This window comes from Erythrolamprus reginae, chromosome 2, assembly GCF_031021105.1.
Source record: "Erythrolamprus reginae isolate rEryReg1 chromosome 2, rEryReg1.hap1, whole genome shotgun sequence".
Lineage (NCBI taxonomy): Eukaryota > Metazoa > Chordata > Lepidosauria > Squamata > Dipsadidae > Erythrolamprus > Erythrolamprus reginae.
The window spans coordinates 103,459,491-103,484,892 of record NC_091951.1 but is presented as its reverse complement, the minus strand read 5'-3'; the positions used below and the strand labels follow the sequence as shown (position 1 = coordinate 103,484,892).

Here is a 25,402-nt window from a genome sequence, read left to right as displayed (position 1 = left end):
ACTCTTTCCCTCTCGGCTTCTGGGCAGGTTTGGAAAACTCTGAGTTGATGATGATTTTTAAGTGAGCGATTGCTCACTGCTCAGCTTAGAGGGAACTATGCCTACCAGGTATTCATCTAGCTAGCGTCCTCAGTCTATTCAGCGTCAGCACATTATTTTATCCCCTGGTTAGGGCTGAAAAAGCCTTTTTCAGAGGGAGTAGGAATGAAAAGACGCCTGCAAAGATTTAGGGCAGAAAAAACTGCTTCGAAGGGAGTAGAAATAAAAAAAAAAGCAGCAAGCCAGGAAGTTTGTTACCATTACATTTGGGCTGAAAGGCACCACTTTTTCAGAGGGGGTAGGAATAAAAATAAGCTGGCAAAGACAGGGGTGAAAAAAACTTATTCTGAGGGAATAGGAAGCTGGGAAGATAGTTAGCACCTAGTTAGGGCTGGGGGGGGGGGAAGCTTCAAAAAAGCTACATTCGAAGTACACCCAAATTTTCAGCCTCTTTTAGGGAGGAAAAAGGTGCATTTTATACTCAGAAAAATATGGTGTTTTGTAGTGGAGGGGAAAATAATTTGGAAAACTATTTCTACTTTAAAAGTAAGTGAGAGAGAATTGTATGTACTAATGCATTTATTATTCTATTGAAGAGAAGGCAGGCTGAAAAAGTTTTACTGACTTCTGTAGTAGCTAGTATTTTACGATTTTATCCTTATGAAAAACCACAAACATATTGTGAAATGATAAAGCTGTACTGCACTAGAAAAACTAGTAAAGAAATAAACAAAAAGAAATCCACAACCCAACAGCCATTACAATTTTGCACAGTCAGCCTCTTTTAGGAAACTACAGTGTAGAGAAGAAGAAAGCTGTTATTATGAACACTTATTTGTAAACCACCTAATTCGCTATCTGAAGTGCTGCTATCCAGTCAACATTTTTCCAGTCAGAAGAGAAGTCCGTGGACAAGAGCCAGCTGGCATGTTAGTTTAGGAAGGCCTTGAGAGGCTAACAGGCTTTCAGATCCCACTTAGCAGAAGGCAGAAGTTGAAAGATCAGCTCCTGGACCATATCCATTTTTTAAGTCTATGAGCACTTCTAGATTACATAGCTTAGAAGATACAGACATCACACACAAATTTAAATTTAGGATTTTCACGTATTAGCACTTTGCTATTGAAGTAAAAGAAAAGGTTATAGCCAATCTCTTCACTTTTATGATATGAGTAGTCTTCTACAGATGGGAGCAAGGGATAGGGTGGGTGTTAGACACGGGCAAGAGCACAAACAGATAATACACAAGTATGAAGTGCAAGTGGGGGAAAGATCAAAAGCAACATGAGAAAATATTATTTTACTGAAAGAGTAGTAGATCCTTGGAACAAACTTCCAGCAGACATGGTAGATAAATCCACAGTAACTGAATTTAAACATGCCTGGGATAAACATATATCCATCCTAAGATAAAATACAGAAAATAGTATAAGGGCAGACTAGATGGACCATGAGGTCTTTTTCTGCCGTCAGACTTCTATGTTTCTATGTTTCTAAGAGGAAAGGTCAAAAGATGGCAATCAGAAAGAATGCACATTATAACATGGCTTCATATGAGTTCAGCTGCATGAGTCTAGTGGCAGGTTCACTGTTGTTGTATTTTGTTGTTGCATTTTGTTGTTTTATAGTTCAGTGGCCCATCAGCATATAACTGCTGCAAGACAGCACTGTATTGGGGACACCAATAAAGTTCATTGCCAATTTTGCATGGAATTTCAAGGATCACATCCAAATTGTAAGCTTATTTTATGTAGTGATGGGTCTCTGCAGTTGTAATAACATTCTATGGTGCTGTTCAATAAATTCTATGAAACATTATTTGGTAAATTGCTAATGTGGGATCTAGTAGATTGCAAGAGTTTTGCTTTTTAAGATAAAGTCAATTTGGAAAAGGAATAAAACTTATTTCTATTTTTGCCTTTTCAAGTATTCTGCCTCATCTGAATGGTATTTTTATATTGTTGGAGTTTCTATGTTATACTATTCCAAAACTCTTGGCAGTAAAAATATAAAAAAATACAGTGGCTTATTATAATTTAGTTGAAGAAATGAACTGAATAGACTGCTGCGGTTATGAAAACCATAGAAGCCACTATCACAAATCCCATATCAGATTCTTATTCAATCAGTACTTCCATATTACATCATTAGCAATGAACTCATCTCGAAAAAAGCAAATGTCTGATTAATATTCCTTTATTTACCTCCCCAGCTTTGAATCAGAGTGTACAGTATTTGAAACTACTCCCTTGATCATTTTTTCTTGACACAACATTTTTGTGTTTCCAAATCATTTTTTTTAGCTGGCAGTCAAGATTTGTTCCATGTAAAACCTATCCAAGTTGGAACCAGGGTTGTGTTTCAAAATGTTTCATGAAATTACATTTGACACTCACTGTTTTGTTCAAGCAGATGGTTTGGGCTGTCCCAGTTTTGGTATAATGAATTTCAGTGTAGTCTGGTGCAAAGAGATCCCTACGAACAAAAATGAAGAAAAAAAAGGAACAGTGGGATGTAGGGTGTAGGAGAGGAAAAATAATATTTATATTATTCAAATATTCATGCAACTCTTATTTCATCAATAACCAATTGTAACATTTAGAAAAAATGTCAATCAGACTCATGAACAAAATATATATATAAAAGTTGTGACAATGATTAATAAATGTGTTTCCAAAAATGGCAAGATGAACTAACACCAATTTAGCAGGTGAAAAATATTCTTCTTAAAACTGTGCTAAACATCTGATACCTTATGGCCAATCTGACATTTCAACAATCTGCATAATGCAATATGAGATGGAAAGAAAAATGTCTTTCTCTCTCCACTCCTTTCATACCATTCATAACTCTATAAACATGATTGTTCATGTAATTAAACAGGCTCCAATAATTCTTCACCTCATGAACTCATAGAAAAGATTAGAGAAACTTAAATATTTTGCACCCTAAGTGTGCTCTGGAACAGGGATCTCCAACCTTGGCAACTTTAAGACTTGTGGACTTCTACTCCCAAGTTCCTCAGACAGCAAAGCTCTGGGAGATGAAATCCACAAGTCTTAAAATTGTCAAGATTGGTGACCCCTGTTCTATAAAGACTTCAGGTTAACAGAGGAGTCATGGAAGCTTTTATCTTCTCATTGTGAGACTCTAGCAAATCTAAATTTGCTTTTCCCCTGCTCTTTGTTAATAGAGGTCACTTCATCATGTTGCATCTTTAGACTATGGTTAACCAAAAACAATCACAAACAAAACTGCAAAATAAGCTCAGTTATACATCCTGTGCTACCAAAGGTCTGGACAGCATACATTTTCAAGAATCAATCACTTTCTTTGCCAATTGTATTATCTGTCTGGAAAAGGACATTAGCAATTAGCAAAGAGTGGTCAGCAGAATGGCTGAGTCACGACTGCTTCATGGAATGGTGAAGCTAAATTAAATTAAACGTTACTTTTAGGTATGAATCTCACTGATCTGCATTTATTCCGGATTCAGAACCTGCTTATCTATTACCCACGTAGCTGCTTATTCAAGTGTATGCAGATTTGCTATGTTTTCCATATATAACTATATATTTATACCCATAACTGAATGTTGAAAATCTTTGCTCTCTTCCAATTCCCAGGTCTCAAACAAATAAAGATGGCTGAATTGCATCTCAAACAGTGTGATACTATTAAAGGAACTATACATACAGTAGAATTATATTGTTTATATTGTCTTTTTATCACTTCATTTCCCTTTATTGTTCTCTAGCCTATGATGCCATTCTTTCGACTATAAAAGAAACAGGAAATATTGGGATTATTTACAACGAACAAACAAAACTGCACCGTCTGATTTCTATCTAATAACACAAATTTAACATTAACCATAATCAAAACAGATTTTGGGGTGGTATCAAGATGACTAAGACTATTCCTAGATGAGAGACAACTTTGTTACCATTTTGTTTTTTTATTGGCCAGATGTCTATTTTTATTTTTATTCAGTATGCCTGGCTTTCTGCAAATAGAGAATCCTAAAACTAGAATTTAGGATAACCTACATTTTAGACAGACAGTAATACCATCTGTATTACTGTTTAAGTTGAGTTTAATCAATATTCCTTCTCTGTTAGAAATAAAATGTACATTATGTAGGAATGCACCTTTAATAGGGACATTTAAATGAAACTCCAAAGTACAATATTTTAAAAACTAAAAGGGGTAAAGTTTAATTATTAGTTCTAGTCTCTTCTTGTCTTACTATTGTCAATGTAACAACAACAAAAACAAAGACCAATCTTTCCCCCCCTAAAGTTACTTTTGAGAAAGAATTTAGGAGAACATATTTCCACTTTTATAGTACTATCATTTTATCAGTTGTAGAATGAATATAATATATATAATAAAAGGTGGAGGGGGGAAATAACACTCACAAATCCCATAATAGAAGGACCCCACTCAACATTTGGTTCCCTAGTGAAATTACCAGAATACATTTTACCACAATATCTCTACATATACCTAAAAGTAATTCCAAAATTTTGGGTCATACACCATGGATCTTCTAACTGGATGTTAATATTCAGTAGAAAAATCTAATAGAAGAAAGAAGCTGCATTGGTACCAATTGCAATAAGAAAGAAGGCAGGAGGCTCAAATGATATTTATGGATTAAGGAAATCTTCCACCATCTTTGTCACCACAGCTACTTTGTTGCTCAGCCACTGCCAACCTACTTTCTGCCCATCATCTTTATACTTCTTCTCAGAAGTCCTGGCTACTTCACTGTCCTTCCTTTCCAGCCTCCCTATAATTTCTTGGGATTATTAGGAAGCTATTACTTTAATGATATAAAGAACTTACTGCTTATTGCTCTATCTTAATCCATGATCATCATTAGCATTATCTCTAAGCTCATTTGGCTAACAGCCCGTAGACAATCTGAACACATTAAAAAGTGGATGGACCTTGAAAAAAAGCATTTTGCTGCACTGCATGCTCATTTAATTACTAAACATATACTTTAAAAGATGTCTGTTTCCTGTCCCTTCCCACCAGCTCTTATTGACTTCTCACTGACATCCAGGGTGACCAAGAGTCAGGTGGAGATACATTTAATAAATAAATACCCAGCAAGACACATAATCTGGGATATATGAATCAATGTTTAGAGCTAACAAAGCCAATGTATATATATATTTGTGTGTATGTGTGTATGTGTGTGTGTGTGTGTGTGTGTGTGAATGTACCTTTAAATCAGTCTACCAATTAAATAAACAAGTCCACACATTTTTCTTATCAGCATTTTAATAGTAGTTTACCACTGACTTCTTCTTAAGGCTGAGGGAGAGATTGACATGGCCTACATTCACCTAACTAACTTTCATACCTAAGAACTAGAATTTACACTATTCCAGTTTCTAAATCACTACACAAAACACCTTTATGCACTACACCAAGCTGGTTCTCTAGCAACAGAGCCAGTTATTATTCTATAATGCAAAGCTTGTGTTAGCATTTCTCGACCTCATGCTATGGATACAATACTAACAATTCTTAGCTAGAATGGAAATAAATGAACAATGCAAACTATACAGGTTATGTTCAATATTTGATGTTAGAGTGATGAGTGGGCTATTGGGAAGACTGAAAGACCGGGTTACAGACATTGGGACTGAGTCTCATACGTGTAACTTATCTGAGCATCCTTAGTAACTTTGAACTTTGCTCTTCAAAAATGATACTTGACTATGAATGTACTAAAGGTCTCCTTGGAACTATTTTTGGTTGTTTCGCTATTCACTGATAATCATGAAATGACAACAGATGAATGACTAATTATTTCACTATGTCAATGGCTATTGTGGTCTTTTTTCCCTGAAGAACATCATAAAATCCAATGTACCTATTTATTTGAAGTCATCCATTTCCCTGATATTTTACCACAAAAATGTTTGTAACAGTAAACCTTGTGACTCTGTGGCTAATGAGTTTGGAGGAACTAAGATCAATGTGGTCTAGGTGTGATGATTTGCATTATTTTCCTGAAACACATCAAACCACTTCCTTTCCCCCACCTTAACCAGGTTATGTTCAATATTTGAGTGATGAGTGGGCTATTGGAAGGACTGAAAGACTGGGTTACAGACAGACTATAATCCATCTTTAATGTTTCTGGTTGATAATGATGTGATGGCACTCACTCATTGACTCAATCGATCAATCAAATACAATGATTGATTGTATTTAATAGTCTTCCCCATCTTCAGGTATTTAGCTGATTTTATTTATTGCCTATCTATCCTGCCTTTTTATTGAGAGAACAAGATAACGTACATGAGTGTCTTCCTGCATGTAACTTGCCACACCAAAAGACACAAAACCACATCTTTTTTGCAGAATGGTGAGATAGTACTGGAAAGAAGTGGGTTGCTGCACTAATTACTCTAATACCCATGTCTTAACTACTGCAAGAAAGACTTGCTTTTTGCCCCAAGAATTATGTGTTACATAGTGATAGGCGAACCGAACTCGCACAATTCGGGTCCGTACCGAATTTTGCGGTATTCGGTATGCCGAACACGAATCCGAATTTTTTTTGAAACTTTGGGCAAAGTTCGGGGTCATGTTCAGCGTTCTGAGCTTTGATGTCACCGGCAGGTTGCTAAGGACGCCAAGGTGATCACTTCCTGGATTCCATGGAATCCAGGAAGTGATCACCTTAGCGTCCTTAGCAACCTGCCGGTATATGTGACGTCAAAGCTCCGCCTCCGGAATCTCTTGCTGAGATTCCCCGTTCGGGTTCGGTTCTGGTTCGGCTGAATTTTGCGTAAAGTTCATCCAAACTTACCGAACCCAAACACCATTGGGTTTGCCCATCACTAGTGTTACATTAAAAAGCAGTGAGCAACATCCGGCATGCTCTTCTCTAAATATTTTGGAGCCAATTTCTCAAACTGGGACCAAAATATTTGGTGTGTATCAATTTGTGAAAATTGCAATAGTATTTATCTTCTTCCTACATCTGAGGGATGTTAAGAAGGGCTAGAATTCAGACTTTAGCAAGATTTGAAGCCAGGACTGTAACCTAATAAATAGTTGCTGGTTGCCAAGTACCTGAATTTTCATTATGTGACCATGGGGATGCTGTGCTATATGTTGAGTGTGAGCACCAGATGCAAATCACTTTTTCTTCAATGTTGTCAAATGGTCAGTAAATGAGTGGTTGTAAGTCAAGGATCACTGCAATGTTTATTTAAAACTGATGTTAATGCAGCAACCTAACCAGGTTGCTGACTTCAGTATTTTGCTGGCTTTTGCTTTTAATTTTGGCTGCACTGATTTGAAAAGGAAACTGTTCCTAATGATAAGGTAAATGATATATTTGGAACTGTTTTTTGAACTGCTGAAATCACAGAATATAGCAATGCCTGACTTTATCTCTAGCTACTTCAGCTACTTTGTTTACCTAGACATGCATCTGAAAAAAAAACATATGGAGAAAATAAGCACTAGGTGAAAGAACAAATAGAGGATAAAATAACTGAATTATATGAAGTTTTGGCTCAGGCATGTTTATTCTCAAGTAAGCTCAATGAATTCAGTAGGACTTAATTTCCAAGTCTGCATGTTTAGGATTATTAGAATCAAAAGTTTGGATTCTTTTTTCACCAAAAGAATACATGGTGCGAATACAGCTTGACTGTGGCCTGCAGGCTCAGCATCCTTATGCTAAAATACAGATGTTGGCTGAAAGCGGACAGCTGCTGCCACTTTTCATTACAGTAGAAATCTCAGGAGCAGATCCAGAGAATTAGCAAGAACCTGGCCTGTAGCCACAACATACAGATGTTTTAAAGGCTTTATTTCCCTTCCAACCCAATTCAGCACATTTTTGGCTATGCTCCACTGTGTCAATGATACCATTGTTCTGAGCAAAGCCTCCATCTTCAGAGTAGGGGATGGAGCAACGAAGGCGCCTGCATTGAAGGGGCTTTCTATTTTGTGGCATTAACACCAATAACCCAATGAAGAGAAAGGATGCAAATAGTTTATAAATGAGGCAGATGGAAATTTCGGGTAAAACATGCCAGTGTGTCATAAAGTCACAAACATGAGAAGAGAGACATACAGTTTCTTTGTTGCAAGTCTATTCTACTGAGTTCATCATCTCCTACACAACGGGAAATCCCCATCAGAATGAATAAGCATACTTAAGACCAATTTTTCTAACCACTATGCCACCAGGAGCAAGAGCAGTGGTTAGAATGCAGTGTTGAAGGCTAACTCTGTCCACAGTTTGGAGTTTAATCCTGAAGGGCTCAAGGTTGACTCAGTCTTCCATCCTTCTGAGGCTATTCTTCTAGGCTTTGGGGGGGTAGGATGTATTAGCTCTTTTTACCTGAATAGTTTCCAACTTTGATTTCAGTGTTATTCATATTTTAATTGAGATTATTCTGGGAATAATACATGTGATTGCACCACTCAGTGAAAACACAGGAACAACACTAATTTGCAAAATTCAGAATCTTCATGGTCTACATACTGATGCCTAGTATATAGGAAATAAAACATGATGCGTTTGTTTACTTACTGTATATATACTTTGGCAGAATCATCTTCTACCATTCCCAATCCTACATGTTTGAATCTGATGCAAAAACAAAGACATTCTCCCCATATTTAACAGAAGAAAGTGGAGGGTCCAAGATTGTTGGGAAAAGCAGTCAGTTCAGAAGAACACCGTGTCTCCAGAATAAGTTATAGGTCCAAAACAAGTCACAAAGCATAATTCAATCTAAGGATTATAAATTGTGGTGAGTGAAAACCAGGAGCCTCTGGGATAAAAACCTTTGCTTAAAGGAAGTCAAACATTTTAAAAATGATTGAATCAATCATTAAAACTATGAAATAACTTGACTAATCCTACTCCTATCAAATTTGCCAATGCTTGCTGCTTAACCTTTTGAACCCCGAAACGTTTTGTTTTGATTATGTTCTTTCAGCTATGTTCATATTAACTTAGCATTGGTTTTTGACTCAGGATTGTCTGTTTCTTACTGCTTCTGTTATGTAAGACAAGATCCTCTTAAGACTCTCTTCCAGGATGGAAGAAAGCTGAGATATGTATTGTGTGTAATACAATTACATACAGTAAATTGTATTACACACTTTGGGGTAGGGCAGTATAGAAATCAAATGAATGAATGAACAAATGAATAAATAAAGTCCATATCCATATTTATTAATAAATAAGTATGTATGTATGTATGTATGTATGTATGTATGTATGTATGTATGTAAGTAAGTAAGTAGGAAGGAAGGAAGGAAAGAAAGAAAGAAGGAAGGAAAGAAAGAAAGAAAGAAAGAAAGAAAGAAAGAAAGAAAGAAAGAAAGAAAAGTCCATATCCAAATCTATAATACTGGCATTATATCTGACTATCCAAGACACAGTTAGAAAAATCTGTGACTCTTCAGATGTTCTTGAATCACAATTCCAATTATTAATTTTCACTGATTACGTTGTCTAGAATGCTTACATTTGTAACTTCTAACAGTTCAAACATTTTATCCATTTTTTATTGCTGTCTAAAGTCTATTATCTATGATCCACAGCCCTATTTATTAATTTTACATTTCACTCAGCTCACTGTTAATGCAACTCTGGGCAATTCTGTTTGGTGTCTAATGGTTGAGAATAGGCAGTAATAATGTCTTAATTGGCACAAAATACAGGAAGTCACAAATGTCTTTAAATGCTATTATGACAGTCAGCATTTTTGAGGCCATGCTACTTAAACATTTTCAGAGCTACAGACCCAACAGCATTGAGGGACAACAAATTGAGGAAGGCAGCAAAAGACCAAGGTTATTTTCACAAATCCCTTTATTACAGGTAAGAATGCAGGTTCAAGCACTTGTTATAATATAAAGTCTCTTCCAAAAGAACTTGAGATACCAGATATCCCCCTTTTTTTTGTTTGAGAGTTGCTGATTTCTGTATACAAAAGACTTTTTTGAAAAGTTATGTCTCAGAAATCTTTCATTCCTGGTCAGAATGACTTGGGATGTGGAAACTGTTGCTGTTCATTAATATATAGAGGATTACAAATATGCTACCTTACAGAGATGGAGAACCTATGTTCATCTTGTTACTAATGAACTACAATTCCCAGCTTTGAGGGCAGAGGTGGGTTTCAGCGGGTTCTGACCAGGTCTGGAGAACTGGTAGCAGAAATTGTGAGTAGTTTGGAGAACTGGAAAATACCACTTCCGATTGGCCCCTCCCCATCTATTCTCTGCCTCCTGAGTCCTAGCTGATCGGGAGGAAATGGGAATTTTGCAGAATCCTTTTCTTGTCATGCCCACCAAGCCACCACCACAGAACCGATAATCAAAAATTTTGAATCCCACCACTGACTGAGGGATCCTGGGTGCACCAGATTTTCTATCCTTGTTTCACACTGAGCAATTCTCAAGGGAACTCTCTGGTAGGTCTTGTTCTAGTAGAACTCTTCTTATGTGTGTATTTGTTTAAAAGGGCAGACAGGAATTTTGTTCTGTAAAACCATCTTACCACTATAAGGAAATGTTGGAATTTAACAACCAGTTAGCTGAATGAAATACGAAATGATGACTGCATATGATCAGTACCAGGTACTAGAGGTAATGGCCAAGAACCAACATTCATATATCAAAGACAGCACGCACTTTGTAATCATTGCAGACTTAGTTTTCACATGTTTGATAATTTGCAGTCAAATCTATGGACCAACTCTACTGAAAAATGCAATTTCAAGGGAATCCTCTTTTTGTGGAATTTGAACATCAATGTTTCTTTGTTATAGGCAAATATATGTGAGCTAGGATTAGCTGCTGAATCCACACAATTTATTATACTATGCTTTCAGGCTTGTATTTTTAGACAAGCTGCTTGCACTGATATCTTTTAGCCTATATTTTGCTGATCTGGGATCACAGAGAGGCTAAGAATGAAAGCCACCCTTTCATTAACACACCCAGCCCCTAAGCTAAAGAGAAGATAGTCATCCTTTTTAGATGCTGATGTTCAACATGTGCTCTGCCAAAGCCAGAGATTTCAATTCTCTTTACTTCAGCAGCTTCCTATTTGTGAAGAACGTAAATTTTCTAGTTATGCCTGCTTCCCCCTCCCTCCTACTCTCTTTTTAAAATTATTATCACTCAAAGTAAAATTGCAGAGCCAAAAAGTCAACAGTGAAGGGAAGGAAGGAAGCATACTTCCCTCCCAGGAAATTTTGCAATGGGGAACAGATAATTTTGAGAGACAAGCTTCCTTGCCTGGCCTCTAGAAAATGAAAACATTATTCCAGGAGGAAGATGAACTAAAAAAAATCAAACCAGGTGGCCGCTCTGCTCTTCTGACCATTCAGATAGTGTTTGCAAGCTCTGCTGGAAACGGTCAAGGCATCCAGTGAATTTGCCCCCATTAGTATCTCTGTACCTAGGAAATTATCAGCAAAAGTTAAGCAGAGGGCATCCCTGCAGAGTAAAGTTCAGCTATCCCACCAACCCAAAGCCAAAACTGGAAAACAATCTTTCCTCTTTCCAATCTCTAAAGGAAACACTGGAAAGGAAACCACAAGGCAGGAAGTAATGGACAAAGATTAACAGCCCAGCTGAATCTTGGGATGGGGGCACCTCCGGAGGACATTCAGAGTAGCCCTGATACATGGGAAAGGTACAGTAAGCTTGGCAATGAGGGAGGTTTGTGCTCCAAGCTAAAGTGATTCTAAAATTAGATCTCTGAATAGGGCTGGATGCCAGGACTTTTTCCTATGCCAGCTGGTCTAATCATGGTGTTCATTACATCACATTTTGGCTACCCAGGAATTTTTCTGGCAAAATGCCACATCTCAGAGCAAACATCCTTCACAATGAAACTCCAGAAAACACAAAGAGCCATGGCCTCAGTGTTTTGTTTTGGTTTTTTCCGCTTTCAGAAAACTTGCAAGGGGAAAATAGTATTGACCACCTTCATGCATTTCCACGTTGACTTGGCTTACACATTAATGAATTGGATAAGCCACAATGGGCTGGGTTCGCACAACTTCCTAAACCCATAGCAAATGCATGATGGATCACCATGATGTAAGAACCGAGGCACTTGTTTTCCTGAGTTGTGTTGTTGCCCTAGTCAAATTGGCAGCCTCATCCATTCCCCTGAATATCAGAAAGTCAGAAAGAGGATGTTTTACAATATGCTAGTGCAGTGATGAACCTATTTTGGTTCACGTGCCAAAAGGGTGCGGGTGTGGGTGTGCTATCATGAATGCACATGCCCACACCCTTTCCCCCACCCCCCCACACATGCGCCCCACTGCTCGCTGCCCCCCGCACACATGCAGAGGCCTTTCTGAAGGCTGGTAGGTGAAAAAAAATGCCCAAACAAACCAACTGGAAGTTTGGGAAAATGCATTTCCGGTTTGTTGTTGTGCTGTTTTTTTGCACTCCAGAGGGTTCAGGAAAGCTTCCTGAAGCTCCAGAGTATAAAAAACAGCATAATGGGCAAACCAGAAATGCATTTTTCTGAATTTCCGGTTTATCTGTTGGGGGATTTTTTTGCCTTCAGGGCTTCAGGGAAGCTTCAGAGGACAAAATGGCCTTTGCCAAGACAGAAAATCAGCTGGCCAGCACGCAAATGTGCGCTGGAGCTGACACAGGGCAAGGTCTCCAATGTGGCTCCATAAGTTGGCCATCATGGTGCTAGTAGTTTCTCTGGTATGCATTTTTGTTTATTTGTTTGTTGGTTTTTTTTACTATGAATGTCCTTTCCGCATTTTGATTTAGGTGTTTGTTTTTAAAGAACTATTCACTATTAGCTCCCTACAGGTTTGAGAATGCATGCCTGGTAGATAGATAGGTAGGGAGGCAGGCAGGCAGGCAGGCAGGCAGATATTTTTTTTAATGATTGACCATAATCATCTCTACAATCTCTCGCTGGTTTGGTCACAATGAAAAAGAAACAGCATTGAGATGTCAACTCTGCCCCTTTGGGAATGTGGCTGATATCATGACATATAACAAAAAGGGGGAAACTATGTACCAACTCACATGATTCCACCAGTATCACTCCAACCCCCCCCTGCCGCCCCCTGAAAATGCTGCTGCCTCTATTACTAAACCAACATCCTATCTTTTCCTTCCTGAACTTGTCGTCCTCAGTTGGCCTGTGCAGATGGCCAGTGCTGACCCAAAGCAATTAATTATAATTAAACACAGATTTAAAACAATGTTATTTGTTTTTATTGCAACTTAACTTCAGTCAAAGAGGACTGGTTTCTTTCTTTCACCTCTCCTTCCAGAAAATTATGCTTTGAAACACATCTGTGAACATCTGGTGCTTTTTGACATTAATGGCCAATGTGATACCCCCCTAACTCTCATGATATCCTTCTGCTTTGGGCTTTCTGTTTTGCAGCTGCAGAATTTAAACATCTCAACAACCCATATGTTAAAAACAAACTGAGTGCACCGGGTGTTTGGGAATCAATTCAGAGTTTATAATGTAAATAGAATAACTTCCTGTGGAATTAAATGTGCTTTATACTGACACAATACTGGCAATATCAAGGCAAATGTAAATTAATGTTACTTAGAATGTGGTCAGTATTTCTTCAAATAGACTCAAATAAAGTGGAATCCAAGCTCTCCTTCCAGAATGCTACTATTCTGCTCTAGACCTACCTTATATTTTGTCCCTCCCTATTTTTACTGCCAATCCTTATATTCCTTGGGATTTCGAGAAAGATATTAAGTTGATTGGCTTGTGGTGCTACCTTGTCTTCTGGGTATGACCATCCTCTGCATTTTTTGGCTTGCTAGGGGTTTATGGGCCTGTGTGTTTGACCCAATTATTGGACTTTGCTTCCTGGCTACATGACAGTTGAGAGTTGGAGTGACATTAACATTTTCCCTCTATTGATTCTATGGGGGTAGCTTGGGGTGTGTATGTGGGGTCATGTGACTAAGTGGGCATGGCCAACTTGCCATCACTCATAGCAAGATGGGACGGCACCATCCCACCAAGCCATGTCCACAGAACGGACAGAAAAGTTCAGCCAAGCCTTCTAGTGTTCAACTTGGCTACTTTTCACCTCCTTCTCATGTTTGCTGAGTGTATGAGCCTGAAAAGGAGGTGAAAAGGAGTGAGTGGGAGGGGAGGGGCCAGTCAGTGGTGCGATTTACCAGTTCTCCGAACTGCGCATAATCACAGTTCTATGGAAGCTGTCCGAACCTGCTGAATTTCACCCCTGGTTGAGAACCTTTTTTCCATCTGGCTCCAATTCTTTCGATCCCAACAAACTCGACTGCAAAAAGTATGACTTTAGTAATCAAGTTGTTGAAGCTTGGAACTTACTACCTGACTCTGTTGTATCATCTCCTAACCCCCAAAATTTTACCCTTAGACTGTCCACTGTTGACCTCTCCAGTTTTCTAAGAGGTCAGTAAGGGGCGTGTATAAGTGCACCAATGTGCCTCCCGTCCCCTGTCCTAACGTCGCCTCTATCTTACTATCACCATGTATATGAATACTACTATTTCTAATGTTCTTCCAATCTTTTATTCATGTATATTTACGTACTTACCAAAACAAACAAACAAACAAACAAACAAATAAAAAAATAATAATAACTTCAAAGTTTTGTTTTTTTAAAAGTATGGAAAATGCTTACTTCATAGCTCACTTTTAATATCTAAATAAATAATACATTCTTAGCTGTAGAGGTTTTAACTTCTCAGTCTGGCTGCCAGATTGGGAGTGGTCTCCAAATACAGAAGATAAATGTCCCCAGTTCATGGGGGTACACCAACTGGGATCATTCTGTTGTAAACAGATGTGGAAATCAAGCACTTTCTCTGGTAAAGATAATTTCACAAGAGTTTGCCATTGCCTAATACTTAAACAACCTTCTTGACAAGATTTGTTCCCTGTGTATAGGATTTCATATGCAGTTTAAGTAGAGTTTAATATAATTTTCTCTGATGGGGATATTTTTTATGCAACAGGAATCTCAAAATGTTTGTCCTCCAATTCAGAAATAAAATGGAAAATTTTGGTTGTCTTCATGAGCACAATACTGTCATGCCCATTACAGTCCTAAATTTCCATATTTCTACCAATTTTAAATGTGGTCATTTACCCTCAGATTGCCAGACTCTAGTCTACTTGTTTGATTACCCCAATGCTAAGCTTTCTATCCTCACTCCTAGATGATTAGGATTAAGATTTTTAGATTAGATTAGATTAGATTTATTGGATTTATATGCCGCCCCTCTCCGCAGACTCGGGGCGGATCACAACAATGGTAAAAAACAGTACATAGTAACAAATCTAATATTTAAAAATCTAAATTACAGTTTTAGATTAAAAAGTCCAAAAAAGAAACCCCACTATATATAAAAAAACCACACACAATTGAATCATACACAAAAACTACATGGGCAAGGGGGAGATGTTTCAATTCCCCCATGCCTGGCAGCAGAGGTGGGTTTTAAGGAGTTTACAAAAGGCAAGGAGGGTGGGGGCAATCCTAATCTCTGTGGGGAGCTGGTTCCAGAGGGTCAGAGCCACCACAGAGAAGGCTCTTCCCCTGGGTCCTGCCATACGACATTGTTTAGTCGACAGGACCCAGAGAAGGCCAACTCTGTGGGACCTAACCGGTCGCTGGAATTCGTGCGGCAGAAAGCGGTCTCGCAGATATCCTGATCTGATGCCATGAAGGGCTTTATAGGTCATAACCAACACTTCGAATTGTGACTGAAAACTGATAGGCAGACAATGCATACTGTATTATTAATATTAATTGTTTCTTCATTGCTTATTTGACCCCTATGACAATCGTTAAGTGTTGTACCACATGATTCTTGACAAATGTATCTTTTTCTTTTATGTACGCTGAGAGCATATGCACCAAGACAAATTCCTTGTATGTCCAATCACACTTGTCCAATAAAATTCTATTCTATTGTATTTTATTCTATTCTATTCTAATATACAAACTCTACAGATGTTTCTTCTATGTTCCAATTGTTGAACTTTTTCTTCTTCTTCTCCTAGCTTAATCTTCTTTTTCCCCTAGCTTGTTTTCTTAAAATTATGAAGTCCGTGGTAATGAAATTACGGATGATAGCCACTGGACTCGATAACTTCTTGTTTTGAATGAGCCACTTTAGTTTAGTGGTTAAGGCATCAGCCTAAAAAGTGGGCGACTTTGAGTTCAAGTCCTACCTTAGCTATGAAAGCCATCTGGGTGGCCTGCAAATCTCTCTCAGCCAAACCTAACTCAAAGAGATGTGCAAAAAAATAGGAGAGGAAAGGTATGTTGGATACATTTGCTGCCTTGAGTTATAAGTAAAAAAGAAATAATAACGGTGGGATAAAAATAAATAAGAAAAAAATCTACTAGCTAAAAACTAAATAGCTAATGTTTCGAACACTTCAAATCTACAGAAGGCTACATTTAAAGCATACATGTGCATGCAGTATACAAAATCATGAATCCATGTCATTGTCTCTTTCAATCCCTTTCGAAGTTGAATGGCTATGTGGGGACATTTGGCTGAAGGGTGAGCCTACTGGGAAAGTAAAGATGCGATATACAGGATATTTTGTTTTGCTAGTCTGTTGAGAACGAGCTTTGCACGGCAATAGCGCTGTTAATTCCCAGGAGGTATCTGTGGCTATATCATTATCCTCCATGCCAATATGTGGCTGAATTTTACTAATGATCCTGCTTCTTCCAATTCTGCTGCATCAGTGGCTTTGCCTGTACTGCTTTATACGACTCAGAAATATTGCTGGAAATTTAAAGCCAGATGGTCAGAGAGTATGTTTATACTAGGATGTAGATCCAAATCACTAGGAAACAGGATGAGAACTTCTCTCTGTGGAGGAAGAGTTTGGCAGCTAGATGCACACTTTATAATAGGGTTAGGCTAAATGCTTTTAATGCTATTCCCTCATTGTCCAAATGCACCTTTCTTTGTTTCTTAAGAACACATGTGAAGATTCATGCTTAAATTTTCCTTTAGTATACTAAAATGTATGCTAGTTTTCACTGCTGAGAACCTGATATGGCACTTTTTTGCTTCGATATGCAAATACTGAAGTTACTTTACAGTGATAAATACCATGTACTATTGCAATTTTAATGCAGCCAGGCAATACTTACCCATGCACAGTAAGTGAAACTTCAGGGAAAGGAGGAATGTGAAAGATTTATTTTATTTATTTATTTATTCATTTGTCCAATACACAAATACATAGGAAGAAAAATAGACATGTAGTAATATGTATAAGGGTAGAAGTGAACTTAGAGGAGAGGATATATGAAAGAAAGAAAATATATATGATAAGTGAGAGAAAGGAAAGACAATTGGACAGGGGACAAAAGGCACACCAGTGCACTTATGTACGCCCCTTACTGGCCTCTTAGGAACCTGGAGAGGTCAATCGTGGAGAGTCTAAGGGAGAAATGTTGGAGGTTAGGGGTTGACACAATTGAGTCCGGTAATGAATTCCACGCTTCGATAACTAGATTGTTGAAATCATATTTTTTACAGTCAAGTTTGGAGCGGTTCGTATTAAGTTTGAATCTGTTGCGTGCTCTTGTGTTGTTGCGGATGAAGCTGAAGTAGTCATTGACCGGTAGGACGTTGCAGCATACGACCTTGTGGGCAATACTCAAATCGTGTTTTAGGCGTCGTAGTTCTAGGCTTTCTAGGCCCAGGATTGTTAGTCTATTTTCGTAGGATATTCTGTTTCGAGTGGAGGAGTGATCACATGTATATTATTATCAACAGAAGATACATTACGGCCTCTTCCAAACCTTTCTCAATTAGGTTATCTCACAGGTGCTTTTTCAAGAGGCAACTGAGCTTTCTCGTTTTTCATTGAAGACATTTTGCTTCTCATCCCAAAAGCTTCTTCAGCTCTGACTGGGTGGGGGGAATGGAAGGTTTTATACTCCTTGCAGATAGCTGGCCATTTGCATTATTTTAGAGGGTTGTTGAGGCCACTTGGAGATTTATTTGTCATCAGGGTCACTTGAGTGGTGCAAATTGATGTGGAACCTTCTTGGAACTGTTGAAAGGATTGTGTTGCTAAAAGAATACAAATGTCCTGCTTGCTATCTGCAAGGAATACAAATCCTTCCATTGGACAACATCCAGTCAGAACTGAAGAACCTTTTTGGATAAGAAGTGAAACATCTTCAAAGAAAAACCAGAAAGTCCAGTTGCTTCTTGAAAAAACACCTTTGGGGCAACCATGACCTGGATGACTGAGAATCTGAGAATTAACCTTTAGGTTAATTACTCAGACCCTAAAAGGCCTTCATATTTTTGCTTAATGAATTTAAAACACTTATTGAGACTCTAAGATCCTAGAAGAAGTAAACAGCTACTTCAAAGTATTATGGAGAGGTGCTACCTTTGTGCCCCAAAGTAATTTTTGGAGATTTAGTGTGAAACAATGCACTGTATTATACCTTAAAATCATACTTTATCATGGTAAGATTTCAAGTACTTACTCATTTTTTTCAACATCGACAATAAAGTTTCTTCCTTCAGCTGTTATCCTGAGTTCTGCTCTCAATGGATGCTGCATAGAATATAAAAATTAAGTTACCAATACACATCCATACACAGAAGCTTTGTGGATGCATACACCTATTCCTTTGCGATCTAGGTAAACATTTCAGTTTTTAGCGTGAGCCAACTTCATAGTTTAGCTTCATACTCTCCCTTACTTCTGTTGATGTAGGTTTCTTGATCAGTTGATACTATACTTCAAACCCACTAATCTACACTGTGCTTGCAAAATGGTACTTTGAACTGTAACAAAAAGAGAGGAAAAATAGTGAGATGCTGACTTTTGGAGTCAACACTGATAAACACTGAATTAAAATTCAACACCTGCATTCCAGCTAAACTGTACTGAATGCATGCCTTCACAACCATGTTAGTTGCAGCAAGACAATTTCTTACTAAATGTAATGAAAACCTTCCTAACTTTATAAGCATTTTGACAGTGGAAACCAGAGAAAAGAAATTCTTCTTTTTCTTCTATCAGATGTGTTCAAATACAAACTTGATATTATCTGTTGGAGATCTTTCAATTTGGATTGTTCTGAGTAGAGGATTGGACACTATAATCTAGATGGCTCCCTTCAATGCTATGATTGTGCTTGTCTACCAATCTACCTCTGTACTGTTGTGGTTAGCTCTGGCCCAGCTCCTGCCCCAAGAACTGTGGATGTTGGGGAGACATCCACATGCTGCAGGCCTGTTTTGCCCTCGGTGGAATCTGCTGATGAAGGCTCCTCTGACCAAGAAGACATGATTGACAGGGAGGAGGAGAGTGTGGCAGACAGCTCAGAAGGAGATCAATTATCTAGCTCCTCCTTGGATTCAGAACAAGAGTTAATGATACAGCCACGCATGCGGAGAGCGATGCATAGGCAACAGCAACTGAGAGATTATTATCAAAGAAAATGAGGCCACCTGTGCTTGGGTGGGGCTGTGGTGATTAGTGAGGCTGCTATAAATAGCAGTCTGTGGATTTGGCCATTGTGGAGGATTATCTGATCATTGTTTCGTGACTGCTTTACTGACTTTGACCTTTTGTGTGCTACTTTTTTCCCGCTTTGAAACTAAACCAGAGCAAAGTGTGTTTCACTTGGTGGAAGAAGAAGGACTGTGAATTGCCTCACAGCTGCAAGCTAAGTATCACAGAACTGATAAGGGACTTGTACAAATTACCAGTTTGTTTGGAGACGAGTGCTCTTTGCTATATCAAAAGAGGGCTTAGGTTAAGTGAATTTTCCTTATAAAGAACATTGTTTTGAATTTTCAAACGTGTGTGTGTCTGAAATTTGTACCTGTGAATTTTTGGGAGGAATCTACCAGAGAGCCCGACAGAACATGTACAATGCTTTCTGGTTGATACCAGATTGAGGAATCAGTGGCTTCTGGAAAAAATGGCCAAACCAAATGCCCTCGTACCAGAGGTGAAATGCTCCCTGTTCATTCGTGCCTGTTAGTCGTCATAGAGCTGGTCATGAAGAGAGTGTGGGGCTCTGCTCACCTGCCCAGATGCCACCATTTGGGTTCTTTTACCCTGCACAAAGCATTCTGTGTATACGCATAAGGTAAAAGAACCAAAATGGCGGCCGGGCAGGTGGGCGGAGCCTCGTGCTCCCTTCATGACCAGCTCTCTTGACGACCAACAGGCATGAGCAAACCTGGAGCATTTCACCCACCCACCCTCATATAGCAAGGTGCTTCTTGAACTATCACCAAGTGTTTTCCACCACTTTTATTATAATATTTCCCTTGACTCAGGGAAGAGAATCTTCAAGAGTATCAGTATCTTGAAGAGCCAGTTAAAGCATTTTAGTTTCAGTTGTTGACACTTGAAAAATTTCCTTTTCTCTAATTGCCACCAACATTTCTACAGATACTTAAACTATCCTAATTTAGAATTGTATAGCCAGGAAAAGGTAGCTTTTCCTAATCTTGCCTAAAACTGATTCTTTCTTTCTCTGTTGTCTTATCTAATGCTCAATTGGCAAAATAATATTTTAGAAATCTCAGTACACGGACATGCAACATGACCAGCTATATAGAAAAGGCTGGCTTACAAATAAGAAATTTCCTTATTTGTAAATGGTATACTCTTACAATGCACTGTTTTTCAAAAATGTTTACAAATAAAAAATTATAAAGAAAAGAAGAAAAAGGAAAAAAAATGGCTTAAAAGGAAATTAATGTTGTGACATTTACTGGAAGCAGGTTCTTCATAAGAACCTTGCTACATCTGTGGGGAAGTTGGCCAATTAGAATGAACTATTGTGTGACTGTCAACTATGAGCCGAGGAACCAAATATAGGCATTGCAACAAACATGAACAAAATAACAAGCCATTGTTTCCTTCCCCTGCATATCCTTGCCAGCATATATATTACATATAACGAATTAAAACTGTCAATGAACAGAAAGGAAAATAGCAACTTGGGCTCCTCTAACTGAAATTATATCATTAAATAATTGCTTTTATCTTCACACTATAAGCATCTGTCCCCTGTAGTCTTAGTAGGTCATTCTACTTATTAGGACAGTGCAGCTTCTGTATTCTATATTCCCTTTTCATTTCCTGATATCTGTGACAGGATACTGGGAACATAATCTACCTAGGTTAAATATGGGGAGCCAGGGCCCTTTTATGACTTGTGGCTAGCTCAGGAATTCTGGGAATTGGAGTCCATAAGTCATTAAAGGATCATGGACCCCCACCCCTGATCTAGGTGAATAGATGCATGTTTTTCTAATCGTTATATATTAGGTCCTGTTTTCTCTTTGTAATATTAAATTATTACTTCTCTTTTCATGTGGGATAGAAACATGAAACCTACATGCAGTCTCCCAGCTCATTTTTCACAATCTGTAGTGGTTAATGCCCCCCTGCCCAAGATCACACTGATAAAACCTGAGAGCAAATAACTTGTTTTCTGTATCATAACTTTTGTGGCTTTCATGAAAATTAAAAGCTAAATAGGTTATTAATCCACCACAGACTTTAACACACCCATTTTACTTTTAAGCTTTCTTCCTCGAAAAACATCTAAAAACCTGAGCTCTCAGATGATATCATATTAAAAGCATACTCCCTGTGGTCAAACATAGATAGATTTAGATACAACACACAAATACAAATCCCCCAGCTACAACAGCTGCCTAAATATAATTATAGAGTCATTTATTCCTAAATGTTAAATGCTCAGCACACAAACAATATAAAGAAAATATTATATACTCTAGAAAAAGTCCAGGCATAATTTTTTATGACTTGGTGCACTATTAAATGATGCTAACTCCACCGTCCATCCATCTACCCACTCACCCGCCCACCCATTATTTATAGTTTATAGTTTATTAGATTTGTATGCCGCCCCTCTCCAAAGACTCATTTGTTTATTCTTTATTTGTTAGATTATATATTTGCTGACTTCACCGCCCATTTGTCTTTTTTCCAGGAATTTCAGATGCTAGCCTTCTTTCTATTTTACAACTATAACCATGAAAGGCAGGTTGAGCTAAGGGCTTCCTTGATTTAGGGTGGAGAACTGGACTTCCCCAGTCCTACTCCTATCCCTAAGTCTTAGATCACTAAGCCCAGCTAGTACTCTGTGATGCCTTCTAATGTAGATAATTTCATTAACTATGAAAGAAAATGTCCATTTTAATTTTAAAGTTCCTTTTCCCTACATTTCTCCAATTATTACAATGAGTTTACCAATCACAATCCTTTCCACCTAACAAAGTTTTGGGATTTTTTGTTTTTGTCAGAGGAGACGTCTTTGGATAAACTAGAATATTTGATTAGTAATTGGGTAATATCAGCTGGTAATTGAATAAAATAGAATATTGATTGACCATTTTAGTTTCCCTCTGTTCTTTTTATTTAACCTCCATCTTTTTTGGGTTGTCTGGTTCATTTTCATTAATATTGTGCCAATATCAAAAGACTTCCAATCCCTTGGAAACATTTCTACACTCATAAATGATGTTTAAGTGTTCTACTTCATTATAAAAAGTATTCATGTCCGTCAGATTGCTGTTACTGTTCTTTCCCTAGTTATCTTTACATTTTTCAACTGCAAATTGTCTCAATTCATTGTTCCCAAGATGCCAAAGGTCCATAGACATTTTTCCTTCTCCTAACTGAAGCGAGGGATTACAAATCAGTATAAAGGTCACCTGAATGTAAAAACTCTTTGAATTTTTCAGTTAACATTCAGTCAAATTCATAGGCCAGTGATGGCGAACCTGTGGCACATGGAGCCATATCTGCTGGCACACGAGCAATTGCCCTAGCTCAGCTCCAATGTGCATGTGAGTGCCGGCCAGCTGATTTTTGGCTCACACAAAGGCTCTAGGTGGGCATTTTTGGCTTTCAGAGAGCTTCCGGGGTGATGGGGGAGGGTGTTTTTACCCTCCCCCAGCTCCAGGGAAGCCTTTGGAGTCTGGGGAGGATGAAACACAAACGTACTGGACCCACTAGAAGTTGGGAAACAGGCCATTTCTGGCCTCCAGAGGCCCTCTGAAGGGGTGGGGGAAGCTGTTTTTGCTCTCCCCAAGGACTGAATTATGGGTGTGGGCACTCACGCATGCACGATAGCACGTGCCCATGCTCTTTCGGCACCCAAGGAAAACCGATAGCATGTGCCCATGCTCTTTCGGCACCCAAGGAAAACCATCAACATCATAGACAATGCAGAGCCGGGGTGGCACAGCAGGTAGAGTGCTGTACTGCAGGCCACTGAAGCTGACTGTAGATCTGTAGGTCAGCGGTTCAGATCTCATCACCGGCTCAAGGTTGACTCAGCCTTCCATCCTTCCAAGGTGGGTAAAATGAGGACCCGGATTGTGGGGGCAATATGCTGGCTCTGTTAAAACGTGCTATTGCTAACATGTTGTAAGCCGCCCTGAGTCTAAGGAGAAGGGCGGCATAAAAATTGAACAAATAAATAATATGATCCAGTTGAAGGTAATAAATGTGGAGTCTGCAGATTAACGGCACTAGCTCCTTCTCCCAATCTGATAAATTCACCATATCATTTTTCCCCCTTTAAGTTTAATCAGGCCTGTATAGATGTCCAGCTTACATCCAGGATAAAGAGGCAGCTAGAGTTCCCAGCTTGACATTTGTCTATGCAATGCCTTTGTTAGGCAATCTGTGCAACACAACACTGAACTCAAGAAAAACAAAAGCAGAATAACAATACTCTTTCCTGCATGAGGCACAAGGCTACCACATCCTCCCCATCCTTTACTCTGCAAAATTTGGTCACAAATGAAGGATGTTTGGAGCAAAGCATACAGCCACGTGCACCGAAAAGGAAATAACATTCTGCTTGTGTTCACTGTAATTCGGATAGTGCTAACATACAGTCAGAAAAGCAAAGGCCGACCACTGAATGATCTCATATAATCCTGCTCCCTGAACTGGGTTTTGTTTTGCTGTAGGAAATAACTGGGTAGGGACTAAAAGAATGCTCAACATTGGCCAAAAGCCTGGAGCAAAAGAAAACGGAGAGAGGCTAAATCCAATCAGTACTATTAATTCATACTATCGGAGTCTTGCATACAATACCAGTTCCTTAAGCAAAATTTATCACTGTGTATAGTCTGGGCCAGGGGTCCCCAAATGTGGCAACTTTAAGACTTGTGGACTTCAACTCCCAGAATTCTCCAGCCAGCTACGGGGGTCGCTCAGAAGGCAATGCACCAAAAAAATCTTTCTCAGACTACAGTAATGGTATGAATGTGAAACTTTAGATTTACATTACAGTGTTCCCTCGATTTTCGCGGGGGATGCATTCCGAGACCGCCCGCGAAAGTTGAATTTCCGCGAAGTGGAGATGCGGAAGTAAATACACTATTTTTGGCTATGAACAGTATCCCAAGCCATCCGTTAACACTTTAAACCCCTAAATTGCAATTTCCCATTCCCTTAGCAACCTTTTAGATTATTACTCACCATGTTTCTTTATTAAAGTTTATTAAAAAATATATTTATTAAAGGTGGATGAAAGTTTGGTGATGATATATGACGTCATCGGGCAGGAAAAAACGTGGTATAGGGGGGAAAACCGCAAAGTATTTTTTAATTAATATTTTTGAAAAACCGTGGTATAGACTTTTTGCGAAGTTCGAACCCACGAAAATCGAGGGAACACTGTATTTGAATTGTCAGGAGTGCATGTGTAAATTTTGCATTTTCTTCAGACAGAAAGCGTAGCTGCAGCAGTGTTTCAAAATGGCGTCTGTAAGTGATGCATGTTACAAGCAGTGTGTCGTCATTGAATTTCTCACTGCGGAGAAAGAAACTGTTGGGAACATTCACAAAGGTTTATGTACAGTTTATGGAGAATCTGCATGAATCTGAATTGATGCCATTTGCAGAAGACATTTTGAGGATGACGAAGAGGTGATTCGCACAGTGCAGAAATGGCTTCATGACCAGAATAAGAAGGGTTACCAACAGGGCATACATGTCCTTGTGTCTTGCTGGAGGAAGGCCATAGAATGGGACAGAGATTACGTGGGAAAATAGGAAGTGTAGAAGAAACACCATTCTTTCTTGTGTGCAAGTTTCATTGTGTTCAATACATAATTGTTGAAGAAAAAAATGTGGTGCATTACTTTCTGGGCAACCCTCGTATGCTGGCTGGAGAATTCTGGGAGTTGAAATCCACAAGTCTTAAAGTTGCCAAGTTTGAAGATTTCTGGTCTGGGCCATCATTTTACTAAAGAGATTACAGTAGATGCA

At 38.6% G+C, this 25,402-nt stretch overlaps 1 protein-coding gene across 1 annotated transcript in view; it reads right to left on the bottom strand.

Annotated features, from left to right (window-relative positions):
* The window catches only part of ADAM19 (ADAM metallopeptidase domain 19), an 84,576-nt gene that overhangs the window by 48,652 nt on the left and 10,522 nt on the right, over nucleotides 1-25,402 (bottom strand). The window contains exons 3-4 of the mRNA XM_070739005.1: nucleotides 18,600-18,670; nucleotides 2,436-2,514 (exon numbers count right to left, since the gene is read on the bottom strand). Coding sequence (XP_070595106.1) covers nucleotides 2,436-2,514; nucleotides 18,600-18,670 — 150 coding nt within the window. The remainder of the gene's footprint in view (nucleotides 1-2,435; nucleotides 2,515-18,599; nucleotides 18,671-25,402) is intronic.